Below are 21528 nucleotides of genomic sequence, written 5' to 3'. Positions count from 1 at the left end.
GTTTCTTAGAGAACTACGTGCTTCTCCCAGTGCAGTCACCACCCTGCAGTTGTTGAGAGAACTGCATGCTTCTCCCATGCTTCGCCACCCTTGCTGGACACCTTTCCTCCATGCCAGATCCAGAACCCGTAGATGTGGAGCACGAGGTCTTAAAGTGTCCCAGGGCTGTGTAACACACTGCCACATAGCTGGAGGCTAAGCCCGCAGAGGAGGCCAGCTCCCTGGGGAGGTCTTGGTGCTCCTTGGCTATAAACTGTGGTGGCCCCTTCTTCCTCCATGGTGTGCCTCAAATCCGTCATCTGAAAGGTCATTCAATGAATTGTGTGCTTGTCTCCTATAAAGTGTCCTCATAAAAATCCATTTTGGGAGTCACATGAGACATAAAAACGGTGGTGCCCAAGCAAGAGCCTGGGTCTGACTGAGGGATGATTACATGGCACTCCTTATTCCACCCCAGACCCACAACATAATCTCTAAAAAGAGCTCAGGCTTCCATGGGAGAAGACAAGACCCCATGATTAACAAGCAGGGCATCAAGATGGCAAGATACATGCATGTTCAGCCATTCCTTCTCCAGGAGGTGCAAAATTAAGGAGACCGATGGGTCAACAAAGTCCTGGAAAAATGTTGAATAGCTTCAAAGAGACAAAACTTTAAACATGTGTGACACTTTATTTGTTGGAACAACTGCTGGCTTCTATGGAATACTGTGGAACTTTATTTTTAGAAACAATTGCAAGGTTTAGTAGGAAGCTTTGAAGACTTATACATCATTGACCCCACTTCTGGTTTTGTCTACCATTATTTCTTGCATGCTCTTTGTAACTGGCACTTTGCATTCAGGTAATATAAGCAAAGAAAAGTGTGTCCTGAGAAGTTCACTGGTTGACTTCGTATGTGGCATTATATATCACATTGCTTCGGCTTTTTACAAAAATGGATGTTTGGCATTTAAAGTATCATACTGCTCCACTCCTCCAAGAGGAGGTACAGTGCTTTGGTTATTCCTTTGTCAAAATGGAATGAAAGTGAGCCATTGTTTACTTTTTCAGACCTGTGGGTCATGAGCCCTTTGGGGGTCTGAAAGATGAATTGCTAAACAGTTTTATTAATAAAAAACCCAGAGCCAGATATTGGGGTAAAAACCAAGAGATCAGAGGAATAGGACAACTCCTCAACAACTCCTCAGCTTCCAAAGAGACCTACTTCCTGTATACCCACACCTATATGCCTTTCTGTTCTGTATCTCATTTCCTCTCTTTGCCCAGCTACAAAGCTGTAGCTGTCCAGACCTCCAGATCTCTATGGTTAGTGCTGGGATTAAAGGCATATGTCACCACGCCTGGCTCGGTTCCCAGTGTGGCCTTGAACCTCCTGAATGCTAGGATTAAAGGCATGTACTACCATTACCTGACTTCTATGTTTAATATAGTGGCTGGCTTTTTCCTCTGATCTTCAGATAAGCTTTATTAGGGTACACAATATATCACTATATCACTATACTTCTTCTTTTTTTGTCTAAAATAAAAAAGTTATACTAATATAAGAAAAACTATATACAATAAGTACAATAACTATATACAATATATACAAGCTATAAATATATCAACAATGTCTAGTCCATTTGCATTTGACAAATTCAGAGAATATTCCATTATCTATCCTATATTTGTGAATCCTAAGCCTTGTATCTAATTTACTTTGTATCCTGATTTGCATAACCCAAACTATCTTTTGATGTCTTTCAAACTTATACACTTTATGCCTCTTTAGTGAGTTTCTTTTCTGAATTTCTTAACAAGGAAAACTATAACTATCTAATCTTCAACTCCCTCAGAGACCCGAGAAGGAAATAATATTACCTAGTAAAACAGGAAGTGCAAACAAGTGACTTCCAAAAAATGTGAGTTATGACAGAAACAGCTGGCTGCCTGGGCAGTCACCAAGGTTCTCTGCAATGTTGGGGCATCCTCTTTGGCCTACAGGCCTAGCATATTGGACAGACTCATCTGTGAAGCAGGATTTTCTAAAGAGCCTTCAATTATGGACTGTAACCCTAAGCTGAAATAAACTTTCTCCCCTTTAGCTGCTTTTGGTTATGGTATTTTATCACACCAGTAGAGAAGTGACTAATAACGTAGGAAACACAATAATTCTGGTAGAGATACTTTCCAGTCAATGGCAAAAAAACACAAATTATTTATATCCTGAGTTGAATGTACCCAGTTTTCTCAAGCTCACAGAAGGGGCAATGTGATATCTTCTCCTTTAACATGGGACTTTAAAGTAGAGTTGGTATCGCACAGGCTCTGTACCTTCCAACGTATCAGTCATCAAATATGAATACTTGCTTCAGACTGCCGAGTCATGGAGGTGACTTCGAGGTAAGATGTTCTTTGTGGCTCTGTTCTGTGACGGCATTGTGTTGGCTTGTCAACTGTCACTGTGTCCTGGGTCAGCCACAGACCACACTTGAGCCAGAGTTTGGAGATGGTTACCAGTCCTGTCAGCCTGGAACATCTGCTTATTTTGTCTCCTAGGCGTACGTGTATGAAATGGGCTCGAACAGCTTTCTGTATCGTCTTGCAGGACATACAGATACAGTTACTGAAGTGGCCTTCAACCCCGCAGCTCCTCAGGTACAGTTTCCCAGTGTGAGCAGGGCCTCTCCTGTTCATACCGTCTTACATCACTTTAGAAGGTAGTCAGATTTTATTTTGTGGAAGTCTTATGGCATTTAAGAGTGCATGTAGCTGGGCCCAGTACCTGAAATCCCAGCACTCCAGAGATTGATGCAAGAGCTACATAGCCATTTCAAGGTCAGCCTGGGCTATATGAGACTCTATCTAAAAAAAAAAAAAATCAAAATGAGGAAAAGATTATATGGTAGTTTTGAGTACCAGGAGAGGAAAGTATGTAGTAGATTTATTGAGAGAAAGAGAAATCTAGAATTTTAAATTATTTACCATTCAGTGTATTTGCTCTTACTACAATCTAGAGAACCGTATGTACCCATAGACAGATACAGTCCTGTGTAAGCCAAATGCAGACACCATAGACAAGACTGAAAATGCAAGCAGGAGACAGGTTTGAAAAGAATTTGGATTCAGGAAGAGTACCGTAGAGTGAAAAGACACTGTCTTAGTGAGAAAAGGTCAGAAGGAAGGAAGAGTTCTAATGAGCTGTGTAGAAAAATGAATGCTATGGAAAATGTAGAAGACTTAAAAGTATTCAGTATCTGCTAAATTTGGGTCTTCAGGAACTTCAGTTTCATCCTGTCTTTTCATGAGCAAAGCTTTGATTCAGAGAAGGAATCATGTGACTGTGTGATCATGTGTATCAGCTTTGCCTGGGTGTAACAGCATTTTGTTAACCCCTGCTCATCACTGACACTGATTTGCTGTTGTCCAGGGCCAGCTGTGGTGCCTAGCACATGGTTGGCTTTGACTCTAGACAAATGTCACATGATACAACTCAGTGAAGCTTACCGTGTGGTTGCCAGAACTCTGCGACACTAACCTGCTGGTGCTGTGATGCAGTTACAGCTGGTTCTTCTCTGGGCCCTGACTGATTTTGTGGATGGGAGTTAGGGTTTGGGTTGGGCAAGGCCTTTGCTGTCTGCTGTCACTTTTGATGTGTGCATAGGCATATGTCCCTCTTTTTCCTTTTTCCTGTGATTATGCTAGTTTCTTGGTTTTAGGAGCTACGCTACTCCATTTGATTTAGAGTTGCTATGTCCTCTTAATGAGTTGAGGCTTTGTTATTAAGAAGTATGTTCTTTTTTTGCCATGATATGCATTCATAAGGCAACCATACTGACTTCTGTTAGTGTTAGGGTGATCTTCCCATTTTTTTTGCCTTTCTCATACACTATATTTTGATCATTTCTTTCTCCTCTGCCAACTCTTCCCAGCTCCTCCAAACCTCCCTACCCTCCTAGCATCATGTACTTTCTCTAAGGAAAACACCTCCCAAACCAAAACAAACATATCCAAATTAAAAAGTTATCAAAACAAAATACGTACACATATATCAAACAAACAGACAGACAGACATGGAGTCTGTTTTGTGTTGGCCAGCTAACTACTCTTGAGTCTGCCCTAAAGTGTGGTTAATATGCCCACTGGCACACCACTGGAGAGAATGGATTTTTCCCTTTCCCAGCAATTATCAATTGCAAATAGCTTCTTGGTTAGGCCTGGGACTTTGTGCCCATTTCTACTCTGTGCTGGGATTTTGGCTGATGTGAGATTATGTGGGTCCCGTGCATACTGTCACCATCTCTGTGAGTTTGTATGCATATCATCCCTGTTGTGTCCAGAAGATGCTGCTTCCTTAAAGTCATCCACACCTCTGCCTGTTTGACTCTTTCTGCCTACTCTTCTACATAGATCCCACCTAGGGCTGCATGCTCCAAAGTCTCACTTTCTTCACATTGTCCAGTTGTGGATCTCTGTTCACGACCACTGATTGCAAGAAGAAGCAGTTTCCCCGCTAAGTGTTGAGTGTTGCACACGGACTGGGCTCTGCACCTGTGAACCCAAATGGAGCCCTAAACTCCTCAGCTCTGCAGCTAGTGAGCCACGTGAGAGCAGTAGCAGTACCATCCCAGCATGGTGGAGAACCATCCCCCTGTTTTTATGGTGTGCAGCACTTACTTCCCTGTTTGACCCCTAGAAATTCCAGACCATGTGGGAGACATGGTCACATGAGTTACTCAATATTCTTAAGGTTTTTCACATCTATTCTCCGTTTTTGGCGATTACATAGAAAGCCACCATGAGTATTCTTGGGTCACCATTGGTGTGGATGCGTGCCTTGTCTTCAATGCTCGAATGTGGATGCTTGTTCAATCTCGGTGTTGTGTAGCCAACTTCAAGGAAATGGCTATACAAGGTGACACCCATCAGTTCTGAGTGAAATTCCAGTCTTCATACTCTTGGCTGTATTTAATTTTGTTAGTCTTTTAAACTTTAGCCAATGAAGTAGATGTATTGCATTATTTTAATTTGCATTTATTTTACAGTGATACTAAACACTTTTCATATATTCATAGACCCACTTTTGATTTTTTTTGTTATTGAGTTGTAGAAGTTTGAAAAATGTCTTCTATGTCCTGGCCATGTGCCATGTGAGTGTGAGTGAGTGTGTGTGTGTGTGTGTGTATGTGTGTGTGTGTGTGTATGTGTGTATGTGTGTGTGTGTGTGTGTGTGTGTGTGTGTACATATACATATGTAAATTGCAAATATTTTCACCAATCTGTGGCTTGCTTTTTGGGATTATAATGATATCCTTTAGTGAGCAGAAGTTTTTAATTTTTAGGAAAATTAACTTTTTCATTCATGGTTAGTATTTCCTACAGATTGTCTAAGAAGTCTTTGCTGACCCAAAGGCTGCAAAGATCATCTCTTATTTTCTTTCTGGAAATTTAGATTTTTTTTTTTTTTTTTGGAGCTGAGGACCGAACCCAGGGCCTTGCACTTGCTAGGCAAGCGCTCTACCACTGAGTTAAATCCCCAACTCCCGAAATTTAGATTTTTAACTTTCATTTTGATTTGTGATATAATCAAGTGTATTGGTATCTCTTCCTGCATAATGACATTATAGAAATCTAATTGCTTATGACAACCAGCACCCATCTCTGCTATTCTTCTGTCATGGTCAGATGTCTGGGTGAGGCTCAGCTGGTTCCTCAACTTTGGACTCACTTTGCGTGAGCTCAATATCAGCAGGCCTGTGGGCTCCTTTAAGCTTTCTGGGATTCTGTCTTCCTCCATACTCACCCAAGCTGTTAGTGTGTTTTAATTATTTGTGGATATGGGATTGAAGGCCTCACCTGCTTACTGGCTACTGGTGGAAGGCCACTGAAATTCTCACTACACAAGGAGACTCCAACGAAGTGCTTCTTCCCTGGATACTGAGTACTGTCCAGTCTGTACGCCTTTGTTTCCTTTTTCATAGTATCACCTGGTACATCCAGTTTCATGCAGCAAAGAAGGGTGAGAAGTGATGCCTTGCTCTCTCCTGATCTTGATGGGAAAGGTCCAAGTTGAGTGTAGGTTTTTGTAGATGCTATTTATGAAGTTAAGGAAGGTTCCTTTTATTCTTGTTTGCTGAGTTTTTTTTTTTTTTTAAATGAATGGGTGCTAGATTTCTAAAAATGATTTTTTTCAATCACTGATGTGATCTTACAATTTTTCTTTTCTCTTTTAAAGTCATTGGCATGATGGATTATGTTCGTTTTCAAATGTTAAACTAGCTGCATAACTACAAAATATCCTACTTGGTTATAATGTACCATCCTTTTTGTACAGTGTTATATTGGATTTACTAATGTTTGCTGAGGACTTTTGTATCCATGTTCATGACAGATATTGGTCTTTATTCTCTTTCCTTGTGTGTCTCTATCTCTGCTGGCCTTTGGCTTTGTGAATACTGGCCTCATAGAATGAATTACTATGCATTCTCTTTGTTGCTAGTCCAGCAAAGAAATTATAGAGAATTAAATAAGTTTTTCCTTGGATGTTTGCTAGAACTTTCTGGTGTCCATATGAATCTGATACTTTATGTTTTGGATTATTAACTATTTGATTTTTAAAAATAGATATAAAGCCTAGTTACATTTCCAACTTCTTTCTGTGTGACTTTTAGCAAGGATTGTAGAACTATTGATTGTAAAGTTGTTTGTAGCATTTTTTCATTAGTCTCTTAATATCTACAGGCTCTGTAGTGCCGCTGCCTTCTGATTTCTTATATTAACTACATATTCTCTCCTTTTGTGTTTATTTTTCTTGGCTTAGTCAGTGGCTTGTCAGTTTTATTAATCACTTCAAATTGGTTTCACTGCTTTCCTCCATTGACTTTCTGACTTCCAGTTTGTTGATTTCTGTTGTGATTTTGTTTCTTTTTGTCTACTCATACTGGATTTAATTTTATATCCTTTGTCAGGTTTCTAAGGTGGATTGACTAGGTCTTTATTCTTTTGTAATATTTGCATCCAATTGTATTAATTTCCCACCATGCATTGCTTTCATAGCATTCTATAACTTTTAATAAATTGCATTTTAATTTTTATGTAATTCAAGATATTTTAAGATATCTTAGGATTTTTTCCTCCCGTAAAGTGTGTTACTTATTCTGTGTTATATTTCTGTTATTGATTGCTAATTTAATCCCATTGTGGTATATGAGTAGGCATTGTATGATTTTTATTCTTTTAAGCTGGTTAAGGAATGTTCTATAGTTCTGAATGTTGTCTGTCTTGGTCAGTGTCCCATGTAAGTTTGAGAAGAACGTGTGTTATTCTGTGGTTACATAAAGCAGTCTATCAATGTCAGTTATTTCCAGTTGATTAATGGAATTAATTAATTAATCAATTAAGTTCAACCAAGTCCATCTTGATGTTCTGCCTACCAGATGTGCTCATTTCTGATAGTATCATGTGGAAGACGCCAGCTATAATGGCAGTTTATCTGTTTTCTCTGTGGCACCATCCATTTTGTTGTTTCATATAGTTTGAGGCTTGATGAGGCACATTTAAAGTTATTTGTCTTTAGAAAATCAACTTGATGCCTTTATTATCTCTGATAACTTTCCTTGCTTTGAAATGTGCTGTGTCTGAAATGCATACAGCTGCCCCAGCTTTGTTGTGGTTAGTACTAGCTTCACATATATTTTACAATCCATTTACTCTTTACATGTATGTGTATGTATTTTAAATGTGGTTTCCTGTAAATAGTACGTATTTCACTTTTTTGTTGTGACTTGTTATTTGTTCCAGTTTTTGTTTTTTTACTTTTTCTGCTTTTTGTGGCTTTAATTGAGCATGATCAATCTCTCTCATTTCTTAGTGTATCTGCTTTAACTTGTAATTTTAAAATTTTCACTCCTTTTGACCTTTTGATGTTTATCCTAAAGTTTTCATTATACATCTATAACTAATTTTACATAATGGTGAACTAACTTATGGAGACTGTGAGTACACAATACCAAACCCCAACCTCCCTCCCTCCCTCCCTCCCTCCCTCCCTCCCTTTTCAGTCATTTCACTGACACATCTGTACTGACACATCTGTACAGACGTACTCAAATGCACCATTGCTCTTCTTTGAAATAAAGCTGGGTTTCTGTTCTTAGTTTGTGGGGAGAGGGACCAGGTCTGTCAATTGTTGGAGCTTTTATTTTGCCTCCAGTTTCTTCTCTTTGATGCTCATCTTTACATGGATCTGAATTTCAAAGCCATTTTCTTCCCGCTGAAAGAACTTCTTTCAGGAAAGGAATTTAGAGAGAAAGGTCTGTTGGAAACAAAATTCTCTTCCTCCTCCTCCTCCTCCCTCCTTCCTTCCCTCCCTCTCTCTCCCTCTCTCTCTTCTCTGTCTGTCTGTCTGTCTCTCTCGTCTGAGAATGTTTTACTTTTTCTTAGAGAGTTTCACAAGGTACTGAGTGGTAGTTGTCCCCCTCCCCCTCTGAATACCCGAAATGTTCCATTCTACTATCTCCTTGCTTGCTTGCATAGTTTCTGAGAATTGGCTCCAGTTCCTATCTTTTTTTTCTTCGCAGGTAAAGTACATTTTCTTTCTGGTTTCTCTGGGGAATTTTCCTTTTGCTAACATTTCTTCATTTTGTAAATGCTGTTCCTAGCTGCAGTTTTGTTGGTGTTTATTCTGCATGAGTTCTCTGAGCTTCCTGACATTGCTTTAGCGAAATTCTTAGTCATTTTGTTCAAACTGCACTGTGTACTCCATTCTCTCTTGTTTTTAGGTATTCCCATGACACATTTGAGTTCACACAGTCTATGTTTTCCCACACTTCTTGGATCTTCTGTTCTGAGTGTCTTGATTTCCAGCTTTTATTTCCTGATATTCATTAACTCTGTTGCCCTACTTGATCTGCACATCTGTTCTTGCATGCAGACTACATTCCTCACTGGAGCTCTGAGCATGTTATTCTTAGTTTTTTAAAATTCAATTTATTTAATTCGAATATCCCTACCATGTGGAATCTGTGATTCTGGTGTTGCTAAATTTGTTGGAATTCCTTTTAGAGTTTTGTATGCCTTATAACTTGTGTGTGTGTGTGTGTGTGTGTGTGTGTGTGTGTGTGTGTGTGTAGATTTAGATATATAATGTTGAAGATATATAAAGTTGAAGGAGCTGTAGTGAAAGTCTTCTTGTGATGCACTGAGGCCCTCTAGTCCTGTGATCAGGTTTCCATTCATGAGCCCAGGCTCTGGGATCAGCCTTCTCATACTCCACATCTAGATGGGACAGGCAGCTCTAGCAGGTGGGGCTGTGGCTGGCTAGCTCCCTGGCAGCAGGCCTGCTGTGGATAGGAGCCCTTAGGTGTCTTAAGAACAAAGAACTTTTCCTCCCCAGGGGTAACCATGGAGACGGAGGTCAATCTCACCGCACTGTGGGACAGTCACTCTCTGGTCAGCTGGGTTCCCTTCTTCCCTCCCTTTCTCCATCCAGGGTCATGGAGCGGGAAGTGGCACCAGGTTTGAGTCTGTTCCGCTGTTTATTGGAACTTCCACATTCTACTTATGGACCCAGAGCTTGGGGGTTCCCAGAAGCCACAAGGCTTAGATGTATTACTACAGAGATATGTCTGTGTTCAGAAAGCTACTAACCTGGTTAAAAACCATTCCTTCCCTGGTTTTATAAAATGCTCCTGTTGTTCCCGATCCAAGTTTTGCTAAAATTTAGGGGTTCACACAGACTCATGGAGAGTGTCAAGAGTTCCCATGCAGCAGGTTGGTTGTCTAGGCTCTGATACTGGGCCTAAAATATGCTCTGAGGAAACCATTAGGGCAGGGAGGGAGCAGAGGAGACCTCAAGTTCAAAATAGGCCTTTCTTATTTTCATAGGTTGTGTTTGAACTCAGGGATCAAGAAGCATATCATAAAGTTCTTCCCAAAAGATGTTGCATAGTAGGATCTGCTTTCTTGGGAAGCTTGACAAGGTCTTTGCTCTCTTGGTACTTAAGAGAAATAAAAAAAACTTTGTAGAATATAGCTGTGAGGTTCATGACAGAGCACCATTTGGAGAATTGCATGGTTAAAGAAAATACCAGAGAACTGCTATTCCCCTGCCTGTCAACTCCATGATGTGTTTATTCTGTCTCAGACTAAAGCTTTGTGCAGTAGCTGACAATGTTTCCATCCTCGTCTCTCTCAGAGGCCCTCTTGGTTTCTTGGCATTACTGTTGTGTGTTCCCATCACACTACCCTTCCTCACTGGCAGTCCTCAAGCATCCACCTCACCATTGTTCTGCTCCATAGCCACTCTCCCTTGTCAGACATGAGCTCAGTTACTTCAGGTTCTGTGGCACATGTAATAGCATACCAAGCCTCTTCCCCCTTCCCCGTCCATATCCACCATTTCCAGCCTACAAGTTCACCATCTATTATTTTCTTTTTTCAACTCTCTATCTTCTCTTCATATTCTTTATTAGCCATTAATATTGTAGCACCTCAGAGAGGAGAGTGCAAGATAGTCTGTTATCCAAGAAACAAACACTGAAACTTTGGTTTTGTTTTGATTTATTAGATGATAAAGACAACCTTTTTTGCATTTAATCTTCAGCTTGACACTGGTGTCCTGCTGTGTCTAAGAACTTAAGCGTATGCAGGCTTCAGAAATGCCCTGAGCTCAGCGAGCCAGGAGGCATGCTCTCATGTGCTGTAATATTTAGCATTTACCACAGAGTACAAGTCACACATGCTCTCTGCTATGCAGGTCTTGTGTTACTCTGTTTTGATAAGTTAATTATCACAAAATGAACACAGTAGTTCCTTCCCATATGTCCATAGTTTTGATATCTATAGCTTCAATTACCCATTGGTGATCCAAAAATATTAGATAAAAATTTCAAGAATAAATAATTATGTTTTAAATATTTCATTGGGGCTGGAGAGATGGCTCAGTGGTTAAGAGCACTGGCTGTTCTTCCAGAGGTCTGGAGTTCAATTCCCAGCAACTACATGGTGGCTTACAACCATCTGTAATGAAATCTGGTGCCCTCTTTTGGCCTGCAAGCATACATGCAGACAGAGCTTTATATGCATAATAAATAATAAATCTTAAAAAAAATCTTTCATCATTTTGAGTATTCTGTGCTATCTGTCTTACTCTGTTTTACCCAGGACATTAACCAGGCCTTTGTCCAGTGACCCATGCTGTGCTCACTGCTCACTCCCTGGATACTTAAGCTATAAAGTTTGTCAGCCATGTGGAGGTTCCATGGTGCTTGTTTTCAGGTGACCCTTGTTTGACTTCATAATGGCCCCAAAGTCCAAGAGTCGTGATGATAGGAACTCAGCTGCACCGTTGAGAAGACGTTCCTTTAAGTGAAAAGGTGGTATATGTTCTTGACTTAGGGGACAAAAGGCGAAGCTTATGCTGACATTGCTAAGATCTATAAAAGAATAGTTTTTATGCCTATCAGATTGTGAAGACGGAAAGAGAAATTTGTGCTGGTTTTGTTGTTGTACCTCAGACTGGAGACTCCAATTTGTGGCCAAATGCTTAGTTAAGATGGAAAACGCACCGAATCATAGGTCTTCGTGCTATCCGTGGCTTTTGGCAGCCCCTAGAGGCCTTGGAACAGGGTCTGTGTGGATAGGGGGCTCTGGTGTGTGGTTTCCAGAGACGTTGGCCAGCAGCAGCTCTGTGGAGATAATATTAGTAAGGAAAACAGGCTGGGGACAGATGGCATGGAGCCAGCCCCCCAGCTGCTGTTTTTAGAGTGCCTGGAAGGAAAAGGCATGCTAATTTCTTCATATGTGAAGTTGTTTAGAAAGCACCATGTAGGCACTTCTGTTGCCCTGGATACTTTGGTACTTTGTAGCAACTACCTGTTCACTTTTTTTTTTCTTTTTCTTTTTGGTAATTTAGCTTATATTTCCCAATTGACATTTAACTTTGTTGACTTGGAGTGGGATCCTTGAAGTATGCAGCAAGCAAGGACATGGGGGACAGTGTGCTGCACACACCCTCGGGGAGGGCTACTTTCTCTAGCTCCAGGAAAAGTATGCGCACTACAGGAAAGGGTTTTCTGTTTTCTGTTCTTGGAGCCCATTGTTTCTGTGGATCACAGGCTCCGCACTCACCATCCAGCGAACACCTCTAGGCACGCACCACATATTAGGACTCTGTATCTGGTATTTTCCAAGTGCCCTGTACCTTGAGAAGGTCCCTGTGTAGATTGTTGCCTTGGTATTGTACCCAGCATGTAATCAGGAATAACTTCCACCCAGACCTTCACCCCAGGGAAAACATGGTCTCCGTGCACTGTCATAGCTTACTATCTAGCAGAACCCAAACACAAACCAGCGCAGTGGCTGAGGAGGCCACTGTGGACTAAGGCTTGGGTCAGTGCTATTATTCTAGGAGCTTAACTGTCTTCAGGTTCAGCCATGCAAAGTGTTTACTTTGAGAGAACCAGTTAATTCTTTTACAGAGTCAGAAGATCCAGGGGCCTGTTTAGCAAAGCGCATATTTTGCCTGGTGAACTGGAGTATAGCAGTTTTTATTGGGCATGCAGCAAGAGAGATGGAGTGTTTAACCAGAGTTTCTCTCTTTAGATTCCTGTTAGATTCATGGTAAGCTTTGCTTTGGTTATGGAGCCTTCATGATAATGTCAAGGGTCTGAGTTCAGGGAAATCTATTCCCTACTTTCCATGCTTGGTGTGAAACTGTCATTTAGATGAGTCTAGATCAGCGGTTCTCAACCTGTGGGTTGAGACCTCTTTTGGGGTCTCATATCAGATATTTACATTATGATTTGTAACAGTAGCAAAATTTCAGTTATGAAGTAACAACAAAATAATTGTATGATTGAGGGTCACCATAGCATGAGGAACTGTATTAAAGGGTTGTGGCATCAGGAAGGTTGAGAACCACTGGTCTAGGCGAAAGGTAGATTTCAGCCCTCTTCCTCAGTGATCTGAGAATTCAGGAAGCATACTGAGAGAGGCAGAGAGGTAGTTGCCAGGGGAGCCATCTGCTTTTATGGTTTGAAAGTTATAACAGATTCTATCCTATTCTCAAAAGTGACCACAGAGTCATTGCTAGTGCTCAGAAATGAGATAGATTCTTCTGTGATGGTGTTAAGTCTTCAGACTTTGGTGACTTACTAGCTTTATAAGCTTTTTCCCCCTTCCTGACTTACTTCCTTGGGACTTCTTGGGGATTCCTATATAATCATTTACATGTAGGTCTGGTATCTTTCCTTTCTAATTTGTTTCATTTCTTACATTTGTCTATTTCTCTCTAGAATTTACACCATCCAGCATGATACTATATGTGAGTATTAAAGTTGAGGTAACTTTATTCTTCTGAAATTACTGAAACTGTTCATCACAAATACTCCTTAGCATTTGCTAAATACTCTTTCTGCATCAATTGATAGCTATAATTTTTTTCTGTTGATATTACTGGCTGTGGTATTTTGACATTTAATAAGGTAGTATGATATTATAAAATGTATAACTCAGTGAGCTTCTTAAAATATATGCATTATGAAAGAATTCCAAATAATGGGGGAGACAGTGCCCCACATGGATATCTTTCACCACCAAGTGAAATATCCAGCGCCAGGAATAGATTACATCTATTTTAGTCATTAGCCAAAGGGGACCCATGGAAACTCCAGACATCCCAGGCTACTGGTTGTTCTCCACAAACTGATGCTGAGGCCCTATTGCTGAAGGCAACACTTACATATCTCACTGAACATGGGAGAAATGGAGCTAGTGTCTGACTGAAGCCTTCACCCCTACTGACTATGAACTGCTGGGAAGAAGGTATATTCTTTTGTATTTGGGTGAAATGTTCTGAAATATATGCTAGGTCCATTTGATTTATGGCATTACTTAACTCCAGCATGTCTCTGTTTAATTTTTGGCTGCATGATCTGTCTATTGACAACAGTTGGGTATTGAAGTCATCCACTAATTACTGTGTGATGTGATTTTATTGGAATAGTGTTTCTTTCATAAACATGGGTGCCCTTTTGTTTGGAGCGTAGATGTTAAGAATTGCAATATCATCTTGGTGGATTTTTCCTTTGATTAGTATGTGATGTCCTTCCTTATATTTTCTGATTAGTTTTTGTTTGAAATCTATTTTGTCAGATATTAAAGCAGCTGCATCAGCTTGCTTCCTGAATCCATTTTTGGAATACCCTTTTCCATCAATTTCCCTGAGGTAATTTCTGTCCTTGATGGTGAGGTATGTTTCTTGGATGAAGCAGAAAGATGGATCCTGTTCTCTAATCCTGGCCTCTAATCTAATGGGTAACTGCGACCATTAATATCAAGTGTTATCAATAAGCAGTGTTTATTGATTCCTGTTATTTTGTTGTGAAGGTGTGAGTCCCCCTCCCACTTTTGATTTACTATTCTTAGATTATTTATTTCATGCGTCTTTTTGGGTGTGTTTAACCTCTTCAGACTAAAGTTTTCCTTCTGGTGCCTTCTACAGAGTTGGATTGGTAGGTAGATATTGCTTAAGTCCAGTTTTATCATGGAATCTTTTCTTTCTCCATCTATTGTATTGATAGTTTTTCTGTGTATAATAGTCTAGCCTGGCATCTGTGGTCTCTAAGGGAATTGGACTCGGGACCTCTGGAAGAGCAGTCAGTGCTCTTAACCACTGAGCCATTTCTCCAGCCTGGGAAATTTTTTTTCTGGTCCTGTCTATTTGGTGTTCTGTTTGCTTTTTATACCTTGATAGACTCCTCCTTTCTTTAGGCTGGGGAAATTTTCTTACATAATTTTGTTAAAAATATTTTCTGTGCCTTTGACTTGGGTTTCTTCTTCCTCTATTCCTGTTACTCATAGATTTATTGTTTTCCTAGTGTAACAGATTTCTTGGATGTTTTGTGCTGGGATTATTATTTTTTTTAAATTTAACATTTTCTGTAGCACGAATTGTTAGAAGGTCTATTAATGAAAATAAACCCAGAGCCAGGTATTGGGGTGAATGCTGGAAGATCAGAGAAACAGAATAAGCTACAGCTACCTCACCTTGTCAATTCCTCAGCTGTTCCTGTTTCTTCTGACTGGAAGCCTCTGTGTCCTCACCTGACTAGATCTCAGCTGAACTGCTGCTAAAAGCCTAAAAGCTTAACCAGGCTAGTTCCTGGTTTTCACACATTATATACCTTTCTGCTTTCTGTCCTCACTTCCTGGAATTAAAGGTGTATGTTACCATGCCTGGCTGTTTCCAGTGTGACTTTGAACTCACAGAGATCCATATGAATCTCTGCCTCCCAAGTGACAGGATTAAAGGCATGTGTGCCACCATTTTCTGGCCTCTATATCTAGTGGCTGTTCTGTTCTCTGACCCCAGATAAGCTTATTAGGGTACACAATATTTTGGGGAACACAATACTACCACAATTTTCTTTGACTGAGTTATCCATTTCTTCTACCTTGTCTTTAATACCCGAGATTCTTTCTTTCATGTCTAGTAATCTGTTGGTGAGGCTTACCTCTAAGGTTTTTGCTTGACTTCTTAAAATTTTCCTTTCCATTTTTTTCTCAGTTTGGTTTACCTTTAGTGATTCTATTGCTACTTTAATGTATTAAACTGTTTTCATTATTTATTCTACTGTTTGTTTGTTTGTTTGTGTTGACACAGACCTCACTAAGTGGTTTATTCATATCCTCTTTAAGGTCCTTGAACATATTAATAATTGCTATTTTTGAAGCCCTTGTATTTTTTATTTTTATTTTTCAAGATAGAGTTTCTCTGTGTAGCCTTGGCTATCCTGGAACTTACTCTGTAAACCAGGCTGGCCTTGACTTGGAGAGCCACCTGCCTCTGCCTCCAGAGTGCTGAGATTAAAGGCATTGGTCACAAAATGAAACAAAACAGAAAAGAATATGTGAGAGAGATTTGTAGGAAAGGCAATGAGGGTAGGTAGGGATGGGGAAGAGTTAAGAGAGGGGAAGGGAGAGCAGTATGCATCTTATACAAGTCTGAAATTGTCAAAGAACAAATTTATTAATAAAAAAAGGAAAAGAAAAAGTAGTAGACAAAAAAAACCAAATAAATATATGATCCTCCTGTGAAATAAGTGAACATGATTCCAGCTTGGAGAATCTTATTGGTATGGTGAAGAGAGAATGGGGCTGAGCTGGACACTGAACAAGTTGTGCTTCTTCTATGCTCTATTCAGTCTCTTCTGGGACTGTAGCTCGGAGAGGGCGGGGGAGGGCTTTCTACTGATGGAAGTGGATTGAGGAAAGTGAGATCTGTTGCTAGAAATTTCTTCTCCTCCTCCTCCTCCTCCTCCTCCTCCTCCTCCTCCTCCTTCTTCTTCTTCTTCTTCTTCTCTTTTCTTTTTTTTTGTGGAGCTAAGGATCGAACCCAGGGCCTTGTGCTTGCTAGGCAAGCACTCTACCACTGAGCTAAATCCCCAACCCCTAGAAATTTCTTCTTTTGTGTGATCACTGAACAGTTACTGGGAGACATTGTGAGCATGAATCTGATGGTTTGACATGGAATTCTCTGAGCATCCTGAGACTAGACCTGCATTCAGCTGTGTTAATTCATATCTTGTTTTATGTTTATCTTCTTCTATCAGAAACACCTACAAACCATATATATATATATATATATATATATATATATATATATATAAAGAAAATATAATTCTGTTTATAAATAATTCATCAATATTGACAACTGACCGAAAATGACAACCCATTTTAAAATAACTTTACTAAGAAACAGTTTATATACTCCTGGTCATAGAGTTAGTACTTAGTCCAGATTCCTCTTTTAGTCTTCCTGATACTTTTTCTAGGTCACCATTACCCAACTTGGCCATTCTCTGGGCTACTTGGCACGCCTCTACCTGCCCTCCCTGTTGTTTCCTTCCTCTTTTTTTCTATCTAGCAGCTGGGGTTTTCTGTGACTAGAATCCTTGCTGTATGATAGGTTTAGCATCATGTCTCTAGACTAGGATTGCATGGTGAATACGTTTATATTTTATGGATCTATAAGTCATGAGCATATAGAAATTGTTGTTGTTTGTTCATATAACATATTCACTGGGGGATATTCCATGACCTAAGGTACCTAGCATGTAGACTATGCCATGTACACTGCCTAATTTATCCAAAGATATCAAAGGAAATGAAGGATCTGTACTGCTACATCATTGATCCTCAGTGGGATTAAGATTATGTTTGATTTGACTGAGACCACTCTTTGTGGCCTAACTGCAAAAATCCCAGAGCTTGGAATATTGCTTGCCTTGAAAAGACTCCAATGTATACTTCTTGTGTGAATGTGCTTGATCTTCCTGGGAGGGTGGTGAGGTCCGTGTTTTCTAGCATATTCATGTTTTAAGTAGTTGTTTCAGAACAAGGCCAGTTTCATTATTAGTTTCTCAATTAGCTGGGAGACCTCAGATATCTACAAATAGCCAAATTTATTGTGGCCACAGTTAGAATCAAGGTTCATAAAAACAGTTGACGTAGTTTGGAAAATACATTCTTGCAAATATTTAATGACTGATGCTTTCCAGCCCTTAGAGTGAAAATGGAAATCTAGACCAACAGGGACTTAAATGGCTTAGAAAAGTGGTATTCTAAATGCAGTGGTGTTGTGCAGTTTGCATGGTAGATATTGGCCCTGGTATAATACTACAGTTGCCTTCCTAAAACACTGCCCCCCTTTCTCAAAGAAGCAAGTTTTATAGTTAGAAACCACAAAAGGTTTCCCTTTATGTGAGCAATTATCTCAGAACTTCAAGTTGTACCCTTTTTGAGGATTGTTTTCTTACTGGCACAGAGCAGAACTTAATATTTTCCAGGGCTGAAATCAGACAAGCATGCCACAGCTCCTGGGCATGCTTCTGTAAAGTGATCCCTTAGTCCTGTGTACAGTTACTGGTCTTAATTCCTCTAAATTAAAGAATGTGCGAAGAGCTTGCTTGGGCTCGGTGGGGACAAAATCTGGCAGTGGCTCAGTACTGGCCTTTCCTACTGCAGTGTACCAGATACTGCTTTCAATCTTTACCAAATTAGCAAAGACCCCTCCAAAGTTACCTTTGTCCTCCTCTGTGGCCCTTTCCTAACCTTCTAGGCTTTGCAGGATGCTCACTTCAGAGAACGTTAGACAGTTCTCAAGTGTGAGTGGTTGTGAGCACAGCAAACAGCTCATGATTTAGTCACTGAAGTGGGCTTTAAAGTTGAGCTACAGCTGGGTTAAGCCCTATTAAGTCCATCTGGGCCAGAGTGCAGCCTCATTTCCTTGGATATGGTAAACTACTGGAGATTCTTTATTGCTTTTTCATTTTGTCTTTGGTTTTCTATGATTTATAATAGAAGATAAAAGAAAGGAGGAGGAGAATTTATGGTAGATGAGCCTATTTTCCCCCCATTGCTGAACTTAAGGATTTGAAATACTTCTTGGTATTCTTATATGGACCAAATTCTTTTTAACTGTTAGGCCAAAGAAAACCTTTGAGTTTTACAGAAAATTGTGACATGGGAAAGTGAGCTCTAAAATGGGCAATACTACTTTCCACTTGAACACTTGAAAGCCTGGAGGTCACATGACATCTTTTTTTGTTTGTTTGTTTTGTTCTTTTTTTTTTTTTTTTTTTTGATTTTGTTTTTGTTTTCAAGACAGGGTTTCTCTGTGTAGTTTTGCACCTTTCCTGGATCTTGCTCTGTAGCCCAGGCTGGCCTCAAACTCACAAAGATCCACCTGGCTCTGCCTCCCGAGTGCTGGGATTAAAGGCATGCGCCTCCACCGTCTGGCTTTTTTTTTTTTTTTAAGATTTATTTATTTATTATGTATACAGTGTTCTGTCTTGCATGTATGCCTAGGCACAAGCCAGAAGAGGGCGCCAGATCTCATTGTAGTTGGTTGTGAGCCACCCTGTGGTTGCTCTGAAGGAGCAGCCAGCACTCTTAACCTCTGAGCCATCTCTCCAGTCCCATATGACATCTTTTACACATCTCATTGCATTTGGAGATTGTTCATCTCAGGGCTGAGGCCACAGAGGCCCCACAAGCCTGAGCTAGCATTGCTACTGCTGTATCATAGCAACCTGTAGCTCAGCTTATTGTTGTACCCATGAAAATTTCTTTACTTCTGGACAAACCATTTATTTAAAAATGTATACTTTAGGGTTGGGGATTTAGCTCAGTGGTAGAGTGCTTGCCTAGCAAGTGCAAGGCCCTGGGTTCCATCCTCAGCTCAAAAAAAAGAAAAAAAAAAGTATACTTTAAGTAGTTCAGAGGAGAGGTGAAGAGATACTTAGGCTAAAATATCATTATAATATAAATAATTCATATTTTACCTGCCTGACAAATTTGTATATCCAGCTGTTAGTTCATATGAAATTCTCAAAGTGGAAAATTAAAAGATAAAATAGAATGCTTGCAATAAAAGAGAGAGGACTTAAAATTATCAAGGTTACAAATGAAGAGGGGACATCACTACCAACCCTACAGAAATAAGGAAATTATAGGTGAACATATGTGCTATATGTGACAGTAAATTAAATAACTTAGATAAATGGACTCATTCCTAGAAAGACTCAAGTCACCAAAATCAACTCAAGAATAAATAGAAATTTTAATAGATTTCCAGTAAGTATAGAGATTGTATTAGTAATTTAGAATCTTCCTACAAGAAACATTTAGCTAGAGTAACTTCTCTGCTTGTCATAATAAATAGCTCTGGAGACAAACATTGTTTTTTTCCCACATTTTTTCCCAGCCTACCAAAGAGGAGGAGCATGTTGCATCATTTTGTAAGACTGGGATTACTCTGCTCCCAAACCAGAGAACACACAAAGAACAGAAAACAAGACCAATTTCTTTTATGACTATGGATGCAAAACTCCTCAAGCAATTATAATAAATCAGATTCAGCAATATATGTAGAGGATTATTGCTATGTATTACTATGAGCTAGTTGATTTATCACAGGAATGCAGGACTGACTTAACAAGGAAAATTAATACTTATAATGTATTGCATCAGCCAAGTAAAACAAAAATATTATTGTCTCAATAGACAGAGAAAAGTTATTTAGTAAAATTTTAAAACTTGCCCCTGATACCTTCAACAGCATCAACAAATTGGAACATACCTTAACCCCGTTAAAGTGATGTGTGCAAAACTCACAGCTAACATCGTAGTTGACAGTGAGAGGCAGATGAAAACAAAGACAAGGATGTCCACTCTTCCCTGTTGTCCTCTTGCAGCTAGTGTGCTATAGTATGCAATCAGGACAGTTAGGCAACACATACACACACACACACACACACACACACACACACACACATACACATAAATACATACTCTAAGCAACACACATACTCATACACACATACTCTAGGCAACACACACACACATACTGAGCAATACACACAAACACTCTAGGCAACATACACAGACACACATGCATGTTCACATACATGTGCACATATACATATTACACACACTTTTGCCTTTGAGAACTATTACCAGAAGGAGATTTGTGATTCTTTGGGGGTCATCATTGTCTCTGTGATTTGGGGTAAACACATTGTCTTAGTTAGGGTTTCTATTGCTGCAATGAAACATCATGACCAAAAAGCAAGTTGGGGAGGAAAGGGTTTATTTGGCTTACACTTCCAGATCTTAGTTCATCATTGAAGGAAGTCAGGATGGGAACTCAAACAGGGCAGGAACCTGTAGGCAGGAGCTGATGCAGAGGCCATGGAGGGGAGCTGCTTACCGGCTTGCTCACCATAGCTTGCTCAACTTGCCTTCTTAGAGAACCCAGGACTACCAGCCCAGGGATGGCACCACCACTCTGGGCTGGGTCCTCCCCCACCAATCACTAATTAAGAAAATACCTTATATCCAGATCTTATGGCATGTCAGCTGCACTGCTGTGTTCCATAACTTCCTCCTCTTGCTGTAGTCTCCCGGCTCATGCTGACTCCCTGAGTCTTCAGTACCCATGTCCATGCTCATCCTCTAGGAAGGATTTACTTTGACAGTGTTGTCGTGGGCCTGGCCCAGTTTCTTCATCCACTTGTTTTTCTCCTGTTTCCTCCTAACTTCCCAGGTCTAGGTGTCATGTGACAGACCTTAGCTGAGTTCTGTCAGAATGCTGCCTCCCTCCTATGCAGATCCCTTTGCAGCTCTGTGGTGTGTCCATCTGCCCTTGGTGGTCTGGTCTGAGGTATTGTCAGAGTAAGGGCTGGAATTCTCACACCAACTGACACGTTATGAAAGAAGACACTTAACTGTGATCCCACTAAATACACCTGTGTCACATCAAGATAGAAACAACACACACCTGAGCTTTATCTGACGTGAGCAAATGGGTCCAAATGGCTTGACCATCATGTGTGGGGTGTGCGGATAGGCGGACTCTCCAGCAAGTCTCCTCTAAAGAGCTGCGTATGGGGCAGGCCTCTTCCTCTGTTTACAGCCATGGGAACACTTCCTGTGCAACACTAAACTTAGCAATGAGACCACGTGGTGGCCCTGGTAAAGCTGT

At 40.2% G+C, this 21528-nt stretch overlaps 1 protein-coding gene across 11 annotated transcripts in view; it reads left to right on the top strand.

The window, feature by feature from the left end:
• The window catches only part of Wdr27 (WD repeat domain 27), a 129521-nt gene that overhangs the window by 64183 nt on the left and 43810 nt on the right, over nucleotides 1-21528 (top strand). For 9 of the 11 annotated variants that reach the window (XR_004943181.1, XR_004943182.1, XR_004943179.1 and 6 more), the window contains one exon: nucleotides 2541-2639. Coding sequence is in view for 5 of the 11 variants with exons in the window: in XM_036168766.1 (XP_036024659.1) it covers nucleotides 2541-2639 (99 nt within the window). In the remaining 6 variants the exon portion in view is untranslated. Of the gene's footprint in view, nucleotides 1-2540; nucleotides 2640-13276; nucleotides 13306-14135; nucleotides 14298-21528 lie in introns of all 11 variants that reach the window. The other 2 variants (XR_004943183.1, XM_036168768.1) reach the window with 2 other exon arrangements.

Source organism: Onychomys torridus, chromosome 19 (genome assembly GCF_903995425.1).
Source record: "Onychomys torridus chromosome 19, mOncTor1.1, whole genome shotgun sequence".
In the NCBI taxonomy this organism is placed as follows: Eukaryota; Metazoa; Chordata; class Mammalia; order Rodentia; family Cricetidae; genus Onychomys; species Onychomys torridus.
This window is presented reverse-complemented; position numbering and strand designations above follow the sequence as displayed.